The 13,677-nt window shown below is 38.9% G+C and overlaps 1 protein-coding gene across 4 annotated transcripts; it reads left to right on the forward strand.

Annotated features, from left to right (window-relative positions):
* The first annotated feature begins 1,597 nt into the window (after nt 1–1,597).
* Nucleotides 1,598–13,038, forward strand: LOC129349084 (uncharacterized). 4 transcript variants are annotated; one of them, XM_055011137.1, is made up of 9 exons: nt 2,077–2,217; nt 4,164–4,361; nt 5,683–5,889; nt 5,989–6,043; nt 9,591–9,677; nt 9,764–9,958; nt 11,699–11,788; nt 11,940–12,067; nt 12,881–13,038. In XM_055011137.1, exons 5-9 carry the CDS (start codon nt 9,603–9,605, stop codon nt 12,888–12,890), a joined length of 498 nt encoding a protein of 165 aa, XP_054867112.1. In that variant the 5' UTR covers nt 2,077–2,217; nt 4,164–4,361; nt 5,683–5,889; nt 5,989–6,043; nt 9,591–9,602; the 3' UTR covers nt 12,891–13,038. The 4 variants fall into 4 exon arrangements, 3 of the variants coding, with proteins under 3 accessions (XP_054867110.1, XP_054867112.1, XP_054867111.1); XM_055011135.1 differs by lacking the exon at nt 2,077–2,217 and adding an exon at nt 1,598–1,854 and having other exon boundaries at nt 11,940–13,038; XM_055011136.1 differs by lacking the exon at nt 2,077–2,217 and adding an exon at nt 2,425–2,829 and having other exon boundaries at nt 11,940–13,038.
* The last annotated feature ends 639 nt before the right edge of the window (nt 13,039–13,677 follow it).

The following is a 13,677-nucleotide window of genomic DNA, read 5'->3' on the forward strand; positions in this document are numbered from 1 at the left end:
AATAGCTTCCGCTGGATGGTGCACAACAACAAGCAATAGGAAATAAAATATCAACATGAAATAATAAAATCAAATGTACATATATAAAAAAACAATATTAAAAATGACAACATCTGCAAAGGAGGCCAGATATATACAATATGGGAGGTACAAGAAATGGAATAAGAATCAGTGGATAAATATGTTAGGAAATTGCATGAAAGCAGCAAAAAGTGACATTGTGCATTCAGGTAGACAGGTGTTTTGAGTTCAGGAGTCTGGGTTATATAGTAAGAAATTATTTTAAAAAATAAACAAACCAAAAAAATATGTAGCTTGTAACAAATACTTGTTTGATTTTTTTTTTTGCTCATTTTTTTTTCTGTTTGGGGTTAGAGGTCTACAGTCTGTGCTATACTGCACTGTGGTCCAGGAGGAAGAGCATTTTGTTTTCCACTGTGTTCACATACATCTATTATCTATACGCTGCCAAGTTTTGAACTCCCAATTAACCTCAGCATGTTTAGCGACTGTGGGAGGAAGCCGGAGTACTCAGAGAAAACCCAAGCATGCACAGCGAGAACATGTAAACTCCATGCAGAAAGATCCTAGACTCAGGCTGAGACGCGAACCGGGGATTTTCTAGCTGCAAGGCCAAAGTGCTAACCACCAAACCACCGTGCAGCCATGTTCACACACATACACTACCATTCAAAGTTTGGGATCACTCAGACAATTTCATGTTTCAGATGAAAAGTCACACTTTTATTCATGTGCTAATATAATTGCACAAGGGTTTTCTAAGCATCAGTGAGCCTTTCAACTAGGGATGGGGCCGATCCGATCCAGTATCGGTATCGGTTAGGTACCAGCTTAATTCACAGATCGGAAATTTCCGATCCATGATCCACGTCTGTGCTTTAACGTTGTCTGCTGAAATGACAAGTGATTCCCATAGACTGTATATACAGTCTATCCGATCCAACTTGCTGTATATACAGTCTATGGTGATTCCCTGTCGGCTGCTCTGTCAGCTGGCTGCAAAATGTGGAATGGAGTTCCTGAACGGAGACGTGTCTCAATGAGACGCGGAATAATGAGACACGCCTCTGTTCAGAAAATCCATTCCACAGTTTGCAGCCAGTTAGCAGGCGCTTGAGCAGCACTGGGCTATAAATGGTAAATGCAAGTGAGACATCATGTGACTTGGTTGCTTTAACAGGAAACTGTTTAAACTGTAAACGTTTTAAGTGCATTTCCAACTGCCTTTTGCTTCAGTCTGAGCAATATTTCAACATGGGTCTCAAGCAAGCATAAGTTATGGCAACTGGACTAACCTCGTGTGAGTCGAAAACGTTTCACCTCTCATCCAAGAGGCTTCTTCAGTTCTGAAAGCCTGGTGGGGAGTACCAGATATTTATCCACCAGGAGGGTGGTGGCAAAAACAAGTGGACAAAGACCCGAAACCAATAGACTCGTTAGGTGTTAGTGTGAGTCGTTAGCCTTTGATGGGCGGTCGTTACCCCTCCCAGCCCTCTAGGAGGGTGGTTGGGGGTCACCTGACTGCAAGTGGGACAGATGGCTGCACCTCCTTGGGAGGGCTCTAAGAACGGCGTTGTAAGTGGGAGACAAGTGGTGTCTGAGGCCCCCTCCTCTGTTCAAAGATGGCCGTTCTAGTTTGACATGAATGGCTTCTTTTACCCCTCTCTCAAACCATCTGTCCTCTCTGGCTAGAACGCGCACCCTGTGGTCATCAAAGGAGTGCCCCTTCTCCTTGAGGTGGAGGTGGACTGCTGAGTCCTGGCCTGTGGTCGTGGCCCTCCTGTGTTGTGCCATGCGCTTGTGTAATGGCTGCTTAGTCTCTCCAATGTACAGGTCAGAGCATTCCTCATTGCACTGCACTGCGTACACCACATTGCTCTGTTTCTCCCTTGGAATTTTGTCCTTGGGATGGACCAGCTTTTGCCTCAGAGTGTTGCTGGGCTTGAAGTGTACTGGGATCTGGTGGGTGTTAAAGATCTCCCTGAGTTTCTCTGAAATTCCTGCCACATAGGGGATGACAATGTTGTTTCTCTTTTTGTGGTCCTCGTCTTTCTTATCCTCCCTGCGCTTTTTTGCTGTTTTGATAAAAGCCCAGTTTGGATAGCCACAAGTTTGAAGAGCAGAGTGAATATGCTTGTGTTCCCTTCTTTTTCCATCCTGGATGACTGAGAACATCCACAGATTTATTTCAACATGGTGAGTAAACTTCTGGTGGTCAGTTAATGGTGATGACATTTAGCATGTGAGCATTAAAAACAAATCTGTTCATTTAGACCTTTTTTTAATTGTGTGGTTCTTAATTAATTTTCCATCCAGACACCCAAGACTAAGAGCAAAGGAAAAAGCAAGAAGCAGAAAAAGAGCAATGTGCCGAAAGAGAAGAAGGATGAGGTTAGAGCTGATGGCTAACAGAGTTAGCTAGCTAGAAAACGGAAATTAGCATTTTCATGTTTGTGGTAACAGCTGCAAATATGAATGCTGTAAAAATGTTAACATGTCTTAAAAGGTTAATTGTATCGGTCTAAAGTGATGTCGTGTTGGTTTTCGGAAGTTGATTTTATTATTTTTGTGGAATACATTAACAGAAAGTTTACATGTGAGCTAATATTAGCTTAGCATCAACCGCAAGCTAGCCAACTGACACCGCGGCTACAATGACCGCATGAGGACCGTTGGAGGGATGGACCTCAGGGTGGGTGCAGCCGTAGGTTTAGGATTTATTCATGTTAATTATCTCTACAGCCAGCCAAGATTGATGGTGACATCAAGGAGAAGTCGGACGCAGTGCCTGAAAAGACAAAGGATGAGGTTAGAGGTGATCAATAACCAAAGTGGTCAAAATAAATAAAGTCACAGCTGAAAGAAAGAAAGCGGTGTAAACAGCAGGAATGTTACTTCTTCTGTTGCCAAACGTTTCAATGATAAGCGTTTAAAGTGCTTTTGTTTACTGTACTACAATGGGGGTCATATAAAAATAATAATATTAAAATATTGATGTGGTATAGTATCAAAAATAAATCTGGTTGATGCTCCAACTTAAGAACAACACACAGTACAATTATGCCAAAACATCCAAAAAAAATCTATGCTAAAAATATTAATTTCACTCATTGCATATTATTTTCTAATTCAAAATTTTACAGGTAGAGCAATAATCTTGTTATCATGAATTATTTTGTGGCAACCTTACTTAATACTGACAAACTAATTAGTGATTATTTAAAGGGAAATTTCCTTTCCACTTGTCTGCCACAGCTTTATTTATCATCATTGACAGCTGCCAGGACTGTGAGCTGTGGTAGTCCAGAGACAGTTCAGTGTGTTTTTCTAAACAGTAGATGAGCCATTCTTTAAGAGATTGGCAGATCTTTGGTTCTGTATTGAAGCTATAAGGACCACCAGTCTATTGAAATGCATTATTTAGCATATGAACAATGATTTAACTTATATATTTCATCCTGCGTGACTTTAAGATGTCTACACTCTTAAAGTGTCAAAAATCACAGATGTAGAACATCATGTGACATGGTTGATGGAAATTAAACCTGAAAAGGGTAAGATGCTGCCAAGTATTTGAAGGGAAACAAGTTCAACCATAAGTTATTTATATTTTCAGAGAAAATTCTGTACATGTGTAATGATTATTTATCAAAGTACAGCTAATTATGGTACAGCAAAATGTATTTATATTGCTGGCTACCCATTGCCAAACTGATTGGACAGGTCATGTTCCATAACACATCCACGTCCTCAACAATGTCACTGCTGCAAGTATCCAAATGCAGAAATCTTTAGAAAAGTCTTTAAACTTTAGTAAACGGGCGTGGGAGTGCAAAGCCAAAGCAGAGTGAGTTTTGCTGGCAAATACTCGAGTACACGTTGAATATCAAAAGACTAGTTCTCTCATTCACAGCTTGTTCATGTTTCTGGTCGGTAGTTTACCAGTATTGCATTGTTGCTGCTGTCAGTCCATAAAGCCAGAAGAAGATATTCATATATTTGCCAGTCAAGAATTATATCTCTTTATTCTGACTCTAAATCCATGACTGTAAATGGCAACCTTATTTGAGGTAGTAGGTGTATTCAAGTGGACATCTTTTTTCCTCACGTCTTTCACTGGTACAAATGTGTTCTACTTGCAGCTATGGGAGGAATGTGTTGAGCTACAAGAGGAACTCAAGAGGGTGCAGACGGAGAAGAAGCTCTTTAAGACTGAGATGAGGATTGCCCAAACACTGTGGGACAACTCCAAGAGAAGACTGGAGGAGACCAAGGTCAGGATGAGAGAAAAGCTCCGGTTGAAAGGGGACGCTGAGAAGCACGACCGCACAGAAAGTGAGGTACTCTTTGCACACACACTTTTTAGAGGTTTTATTCACTCATCCATGGACAGAGTTTTTGTGGTTTCTGCAAGAGTTTACATGTTGTATCCCAGTTTTACATTTCAAGTAATGGAAGAAGTACTAATATTTTATCCACCCCAGTAGCATACTTGAGAGCGGCAAAATATTTGGAGCTTTTGTATTGCAGTCTAGAACACCACACAAATCGCACTTAATACGAAAAATAAAGTAGAATCATCCCTATTCTGAAAAACTCAACAAAAACTGAAAATGGAGAAGCTTCATAAAAGTAGAATTTATTGAAGTTGTTATTGAGTTTTCATATTGTATTGACAATAATTTGTATTGTGTAACCAGTTCCAAGTAAAAGTTGACTGAATACACTGAATTCTCATCAAGTTCTATTTGCATTTTTCTAAGTTGCTGTAAACAAAACATCCGGAACATGAATGATTATATGTGTAAAATCAGAACACAAACACAGTATTTGCTGATTGGCCTGACTGCCATAACCCTAATAAACAGCTGAGCCATTCCTCCACACCTGTATAATATACCAATGGATATGTACGTTCTTTTTGCAAGAACAGTGTTCTCTGCTTGTTGCACTGTATTCTCACTCTGCAAGTGTCATTTTGCACTACTGTGTACATATATTGTTTTCTAGATGTGTAAATAGATACACTACCATTCAAAAGTTTGGGGTCACCGAGACAGTTTCATGTTTTCCGTGAAAACTCAATTTTATTCATGTTCTAACATAGTTGCACAAGGGTTTTCTAATCATCAGTTAGCCTTTCAACACCATTAGCTAACACAATGTAGAATTAGAACACAGGAGTGATGGTTGCTGGAAATGTTCCTCTGTACATCTACGTAGATATTCCATTAGAAATCAGCTGTTTCCAGTTAGAATAGTCATTTACCACATTAACAATGTCTAGACTGTGTTTCTGATTCATTAAATGTTCTCTTCATTGGAAAAAAAAAGGCTTTTTGTTCAAAAATACAGACATTTCTAAGTGACCCCACACTTTTGAATAGTAGTGTATGCATTATTTTTGCACCAAGAACAGTGTTCTCTGCTTTTTGCAATGTAATCTCATACTGCAAGTGTCATTTTGCACTACCGTGTACATATATTCTTTTCTAGATGTGTAAATATCTGTGTATATATATATTTTTTCCTCCCCTCTTTCTCTAGTTAGTCTATTATTCTCTTTCCCTTATTCCTAGTGTGACACCAACAGCTGAAACCAAATTCCTTGTATGTTGTGTACCTGGCCATTAAGCTGATTCTGATTTTAATTGATTCCAGAAGCACAAACTCAAGCTTAAACAGCCGAGGACTGCACACCACAACGAGCTCTGTGAACAGAAGATGGCTGCGATCACAACAACCTCAAACATCCAGAAAGAGCAGGTGGAATCAGAAATCGAGCTTCAGAAGAATGTGTACCATGTACAGGCAGACAAGGGACTGAAACAATCCTCCACCGAAATCTACATTAGGAACCTTCAGCAGGTCACTCCAAAATATTTTTTACACTTTCAATTCTCCAGCAGTATCTTGTGTAATTTCTAAACATCTGCACTAAAACCCTGTCTCTTTGTTCTTCAACAGAAATAACAGGAAGAATTAGGGAAACTGGTGAAAAGTTATGAGAATCTAGTTCAAGGTAAATAAACTTTTGTCACTTTCTGAATTGAATTTAAATGCTGTTGTAAACTCTGCTGGTAAACTCTGCTTGCTCTCTGTTGGAATTGAATTAGTAATTGAGGGTAAACATAGGAGCAGAATGGAAAGCATGGCTGACGATAACAGAAGAAAAATACAACTTGAGTTTGACGAAATCAAGGAGAGAATGAGAGAACGCATCGCAAGTTCTCTAGCAGCGTATGCCAAGGATTGGAAATTTATCGATCATTTCTTAGAATCTGAGGTCCGTCAAGGCCTTCCAGCTGATGAAAGGGCAATGGCAGAGGTAAAACATGTTAAATACTAACCATAGTCATGTCACTCAAAAGGAAAAAACTACACAAGCTCCAGTCGTACAATATTACATACAGCTTATTGAATTATATTTTACATTTTATTTAAATCTCTGGAGAATACAAACTTAATTTTTTAAATTCAGACAGAAATACACTTGTTTAGACAGAAAATTCAAATACCACACATAGCGATGTGTTTATTTGTCTGAATAAAGCACAGGTTGCCATTGTTTGTTTTCATTTCATAGACAACTTTTAAAGATCTGAAGATAAAACAATAGCAGCTGAGTAACAAAATGGAAGCAGCTGTGGAGAGAAAAAAAGGCTTGACGGATTCTCTGCTGGAAGTGGAGTAAAAATTGTCCAAGAATCACAAACAGAAGGTCATCCAGTGTACCCAGAGAAAAGAAATGGCCATGAGTTGGAAGATTTGTTACTCTGACGGTTCAGCATACAAAAGGCTTCAAGCTATTGTTACAACTCGGCTCCACAGTTGCAACAAAAACTCGGAGACAACCACTGTACGGTGGGAAAACAAAGATTTATTGCTAACTACAAGCAGCCCACAATGCCGTCAAGGCCCAAACGACACAAAACCCCAAACGTGAGGCTGGAGCTCCACAGACACCAGCTCCTGTCAGCGAGCCCCGTCTAGACTGGAGAGGAGAGCAGTTAAATGCAGCTGAGCCACTGATTGCAGGTGTGGCTCAGTCAGGTGACGACCCTCGGCTCCTGATCAGGCACATCTGGTGTCGAGACGAAGGGTCGTCACACTATCTTGTGCGTCATTATCACTAATGATATTTTAAAATATTTGACATGTAAACATTTCAAATGGTGTTGATTAACATATTTGTGTATCTTTCAGTTTTGGGCTTTAGATGTATTGCCACTTGTGTTTAAAGGAAAACAATTCCAAAGATTTTTCATCTTTTCTATTGGTTTGGGGCGACACATTGGTAGACTGGATAGCAGCATGGCCTCACAGCTGGAACGTTCATGAGTTCAAATCTTCTTTCTCGAGTGAGGTTTGCAGGTTCTCTTTTTGCCTAGGTGGGTTTTCACCAGTGACAAGGACAACTGGTTAAATGCTGACAGGCTAACTTTTAGATGTTTTCCTTTTAGATATTCCATCGATGACAGTCAGCGTTTACAGCATAAACCTGATAGATTTAATTATAATGAAAACCTATGGAAACCAGAATGAAGGTTTTAGTACATTTTTGTGTTAGTTTTTTTTATTTTATATATTTTTAATTACAAGCAGTATTTCTTCAAGCATATTCTTTTAACTAGCCCTGCTTTGTTGTATTAATTGCTAGTTATGCTGGTCCTAACATTTCTGCGTCTACTGTCCAACTCAGTCCTGTGTGATATTTTTTGTATTTTTTTTTTTGTAATATTTCTGATCTGTTAAAGCTGTTTTATCTGATTCAAAATTAAGAATTTGTATCTGGACAGTTCACATATTCGCCTTGACATTGCTTTGATAAGCTTCTGCAATGTCACAGCATTTATTTCTGTCCAGAGCTGCATTCATTTTCTACCACGATCTTATATTGACGATGGGAGAGTCGGACCACTGCGCAAAGTCTTCTCCAGAACATCCCAAAGATTTTCAATGGGGCTGAGGTCTGGACTTTGTGGAGGACAATCCATGTGTGAAAATGATGTCTCATGCTCCCTGAACCACTAATTCACAATGTGAGCCTCATGAATCATGGCATGGTCATCTTGGAACATGTCCATGCCATCAGGGAAGAAAAACTCTGTTGATGGAAAGACCTGGTCATTCAGTATATTCAGGTAGTCAGCTGACCTCATTCTTTGGGAGCATAACGTTGCTGAACCTGACCAACCCCAGATCATAACCCTAACCCCCACAGGCTGGTAGGCTCCTAGGCATGATGAGTGCATCACTTCATCTGCCTCTCTTCTTACCCTGATGTACCCATCACTTTGGAACAGGGTAAATCTGGACTCATCAGACCACATGACCTTCTTCCATTGCTTCAGAATCCAGATTTTATGCTACCTAGCAAATTGAAGCCTTTTTTTCTGATTAGTCTAGCAGGTAAATGGTTTTCTTAGGGCTACACAGCTGTTTACTCCCAATCCATTGAGTTCCCTTGGCACTGTGCAAGTGGAAATGCCTTTACTTTCACTATTAAACATAGCTGTGAATTCACCTGTTGATTTCCTACGATTATCTAAGAGTTTGTTCCAACCACATTTCTTCTTCGAAGATGATGGTTCACCACTGCCCTTCAGGTTTTAATAATGCGTTGGACGGCTCTTAACCTGATTTTTGTCATTTCATAAATCTCCTTAGTTGTTTGCTTGATGCAGGCCAATAATTTGACCCTTCTGAGACAGATTAACATCCTTTCTACGACCACAGGATATGTCTTCCTATATGGTTGTTGGAAGAAATGAGAAGCTCCTCACTGCATCAGCTAGGGTTAAATAAGTTGTTGCTGCTGAAACATATTCATCACTGCAGTAATTATCCAGTGGAAGGCTCTTACCTATTTGCTTGGTTCTATCCAAATGGTGACTTTTTTTGGATAGGCAGTGTATTTTTCCTTTATGAATTAATATTTTTAACATTTCTTTTATTGGAGCTCATCTTTTATTGTCTCTTTTTTGGATTTGATGGCTTCTGCAGTTACAGATCCACAAGGGGGATGTTTGTCGCCTTACATTGTACTTTTCTTTCTTTTTTTGTAAAGAAGTGTAAGAATCAGTTCCTTCATTTTAATACAGGAAGTGCTATCTTAGGCTGTCTTTCCATGAGGAAAGTGAAGTCTGAGGAGTGAAGTCTGCCCTGTGTGGTCTGAGCACAAATTGATAAAAACCTTAATGACTGTGATAGAAAGGTGCTTGAACACAGTGCATTATAGTGTACTACCTACCTAAACATTGTGACAGACCATGCACACCTCTTCATGACAACGGTATACCCTGATAGCAGTGGCCTCTTTCAGCAGGGTGATGGTAGGATTCATTTTTGTCCAAACTGTGCACTACAAACATTTATTAACCATCTTGAGTTTCTTTGTGGTTCAGATTTGACCTACAGGGGTTAACAAGTGCTGAGACATTTTCAGCACTCAACAGACAATATGTATCCATTGAAATGACATTGAAAGTGTTGAGTAAAATTTTTTACATGACTGGAATGTCAGTGAAATGCTGAAGTCAGTAAACTTCTGATGATCTCTCCAACAGAAGCACCAAAAGATGACTACATGCATTCTCAAAGAGAGACGTGACCTGTATTTAAAGCACAGCCGGCTGGAGCTGAGTCATGAGCAGGTGTCAGTGATTTGTCCCAATGTTTTAACTTTTTTCATTCGCTCAGAAGCTGAGCACAGAGTGACATGTGAGTCATGTGCCCACAGCTTCAGCAGGAATACAAGAGGCTGCAGGAGAGGCAGACCAAGGCCACTCAAAGCATTCAGCAGAAAAGCAACCTGAAGGCCTTGCTGCTGGAGAGCAAGATAAATGCCATGACAGAAATTCATGAGAAAAAGCAGCTAGAACTCTGGGTGGCGCTTGCCTTCAGACAGTTGGACCGCTCTGTTGATAATATCAAGGTGAGATTTATATCTGTGCTTTACTTCATCCTGTACAATAGTTTAAAGGACCACATACAGCAGTGATGCCATTCTATTGTGTCTTTAATGGTCCCTGTGGGTGAAAAAGAAACTCTCAAAATGAGGATCTTGAAGTCAGCGTCTCTTTATTCAGGCAATGCACAGAATCTCACGCAACAAAAAGGATGACAGTATTTATACACTTGTATCACGTTGTTTAGCTATGTGTAAGTTCTATCTGTTCTGAATGGTTAGTCTTTTGTTCTATCATAGGAGTGTACATCTTCCTGCCCAAGGTCCTGGGAGTGTAGCTCTCCTGTCAGGCTACCTGCACACACTCCCTTTCTGCACTTTCACATAGATCTTTAATCTCTTATAGAATGGATAATACAGTCCTTAATACTTTCCATCAGTCCCATCGCCTTTTCCCTGGACAAAAAGACAAACTCATCCCCGTCAAATTTTATAATTATTCTGTAGTGATGACATAGTGATGTCTGCTATTTCAGGACGTAACTATGGCCCGATTTCAGTCCAGCTCTTACACATAGGAACTCCGTGGAGTCACATTTGTTGCTTTAGAGGATCTCCTAGTCAAGACTAAATAGCGACTTTCAACGAGTGTGTGGCAAAAATAAACCGCTATCAGATGTGTGTGTTAGGATTATGTGGTACTTCATTTCCACGTTGAGGCGTTTACAGCGTAAGCACAAAAATATCTTCCATAATTCGGACTTTTTTTTTATCATCTTCCGTGTTCTTTGTTATTAACAGCATTTTTATTCATGTAAACTGTATTTAATTGAGCACTTTTAAGAAGTGGTTTACAAGGATTTTTTTTTTTTTTTTTTTTTTTTTTATGAAACAATCCAGCACAATAAAAATAGACAAAATCAGGCCACTAGAAGTTACTTTGAGAAACGTATTTTTAATATGATGAATTCCTCTTTCTGGCAAAAGGCAAGAAATAAAATTTCTTTATTAATATTAATCATTTGAAAAAAAATTATAGTTGCTATTATTAATATTATTATTAAATCTTGATAAAGGATAAAAGATAAGAATAAATAAAAGTGGGACTATTTTGGAACACTGATTACAGCAAGGCATTATTCGATAGAGTGCCATTTAACATGAACCACTGCTAGTATGTTTCTGTAATATTTGCCCTAAAGCTATTGCATTTGATTTATTATTTACTGAGTTTGTACTTACAATAACCACACAGAACTCACATTTGTACACAAAACAGGCACTGCACTTGTGAGGAGTGCAGTTTGCGAGCCTGCATTTTGTGCAGACTTAGTGTTGGAGGACTTTATAACCCACTCCTACTTAATTCTGGTTGGTTTGGAATGTCGCTTTATGTGGCTAACCCTCCACATAAACACGTGAACAAAGTGAGAATGTGCTGGGAGAGGGAGGCTGTTGAGCCAGACTGGAACTGGGCCTTAGACCATACTGAGTTCATTTCAAAATGTAGAGTGCAATGACCACTGTCACCTCCAGAGGTCAGTAGATGTGCTTGATGTGAAAGTGTTGCATTGATTGTTTGCTGTGCCTTAATCTTGTTTATTAGTCACGCTTGGTGAGCTACTGCCACCAGTGTTCTTGTGTTCAAGATTTAGAGGTGGGTTATCAGTGGTCTCAAAGCGATTTACTACATTTCTTTAACTTATCTCAAAGTAACTGTTCATGAAAGGCTGTCCTGTTTAATTAAAATCAACATCTGACTGGCAGGAGTATGATGACTTGGTTCGGAAAGCCCAGGATTTGGGAATCTGTGCCGACAAGTCACTCCAGTGTCGTTATTCTCCTGTAGATCACATGGTAAGTAATCAGTCATCTCCTATCTGAGTGTCTTTATGCATCTGTTGAATTGATCTGAGAATGACTGTTGCCATGCAGTGCTGGTTGATATTTTTCCTGTCGGTTCAATCGCTGCTGTCTTTTGTTAATGAAATAAACATGCGATTGGCAGACCACTGGTGACCTGATGAAGGAGCTGATCTCTTTGTCCATCTCTGAGCGTGAGTCTGACCAAAAAGACGCCAGGAGCCTGAGCCTCGCTGCTGCTGAGTTCAGACAGTGGGCTCCTACTGCTCTCGGGTTTGCACTCATCTGTTCTTCTTTAACATTTCCCAACCCAAATTAATTGATATTTCTTCTTTTTTCTCATACAATTCCTTTATTTCTCATTGTCTTGTTAATTCAGCCTAGCTTGTCATGAATTCATTACCTGGGCATTTTCCTCTTTTGAGTTTTTATTTTATTCAAATGATTTACCTTTAGCAATACCAGGTAGCCATCATTACTGGTTATTATTCCTGCTCATAGTCCAGGCATAGATGCTCTTACAGACCTGAACATCTGACCGAGTAACATTAAAGACTACACAAGGTGACAATGATTTCCTCAACATCCTAGATCTTCATCTCTGCCTCTTTGGTTTTGGCATTGCGTCTGTATTGTTTTGCTTTTGTATTTCGTGCTTTAGTTTGCTGACTTCTGCTTTTATGATTTTCTTCTTAAAATGCATTTAAGTCTATTGTAAATCGTGTTTTTAGGTCACTTGTCGCTTGTTGGTAATTATATCCAACCCAAACACATTGCTGCTGCTGCCGTCTCTCTTCTATGTGGGAGTCCTCAGTCTCATTTATTACTTGCCAAATGATGCCATTTTTCTCACCCACTATTTATAAGTTTAACATTTTTGATTGCTTGTTGTAGCTGCATGCCTTGCTGATAAAGTTTTCTTCATGTACTCATATTTATAAGCTGCAGTTGATTACAATAATTATTTGCCAAAACATTCAAACAAAAGCACACTGACTGTCAACCTCCAACTTCACGTCTCCTGTGTAACTCACTAAAGTACATGTAATCACAAATATGATTTTTTTTCTGTTCTGTGTTTTCTAGGAACCTCTGAGTTTCCTCAACTGTGTCTATCCTGCTGTGAATAGTAAAAAATGACTTTTAAAAAATCCTTTACTCCTTTTTGATTTCAGTATAATTAAAATTTCTTAAAAATATGAAATGATAAAACATCTTTTAATAAATATTTATTGTTTAAGCCATTTATTGCTTTATTTATTTGTCCTTATTTATTTATTATTCAGTGTTTTAAACAAAAAAGACAACTTACATTTTAACTAATTTTGAACTGTGCTGAATTCCAACCTGTGTAACCTACAATATTGTTGACAGTGTCAGTAAATTTTTTGGGTTATTAGTCATGTATATCTCCAGACACAAATATAAAATGTTTTATTTCACCTATCATGAAATTCAGATAACTAAAATCCCACAAGATTAGCCTGTCATCGTGGGAAGTATTTTGTCCAAAAACAGAATTATCACAGTGTCACCCTCCAGCATATCAGCGTTATTTTTTGTCTGAATGGTAACTTGGATTTTGTCTGCTATGGATTTCTGAGATACGCCCTAGCAAACAGGAACCTTTAGGGAAAATTCAGGCAACTTTCCCTGAAGATTATTGTTTTATAAAATTTTACACGGATGTTGCAGTTTGTTGTAAACACAGCGAAGCAAATGTTAACCTCGAGGGATGTTCTCTGAAGGTTTCCTGAAAGTATGTAAAATTTTACATGAAAGTTTTGCATATTGCTGTAAACACAGCCAAGCAAATACGAACCTTCAGGGAACATTCAGGAAACATTCCCTGGAAGTCAGTATTTGCAGAATCCTGCAAGAAA

Source organism: Amphiprion ocellaris, chromosome 6 (genome assembly GCF_022539595.1).
Source record: "Amphiprion ocellaris isolate individual 3 ecotype Okinawa chromosome 6, ASM2253959v1, whole genome shotgun sequence".
Lineage (NCBI taxonomy): Eukaryota > Metazoa > Chordata > Actinopteri > Pomacentridae > Amphiprion > Amphiprion ocellaris.

Coding starts and splice junctions, on each gene's coding strand:
- LOC129349084 (XM_055011135.1), top strand. CDS start 9,603: ATGACTACATGCATTCTCAAAGAGAGACGTGACCTGTATTTAAAGCAC. Junction 9,959..11,698: donor GCTCTGTTGATAATATCAAG/GTGAGATTTATA, acceptor TCTGACTGGCAG/GAGTATGATGACTTGGTTCG. Junction 11,789..11,939: donor ATTCTCCTGTAGATCACATG/GTAAGTAATCAG, acceptor TGCGATTGGCAG/ACCACTGGTGACCTGATGAA.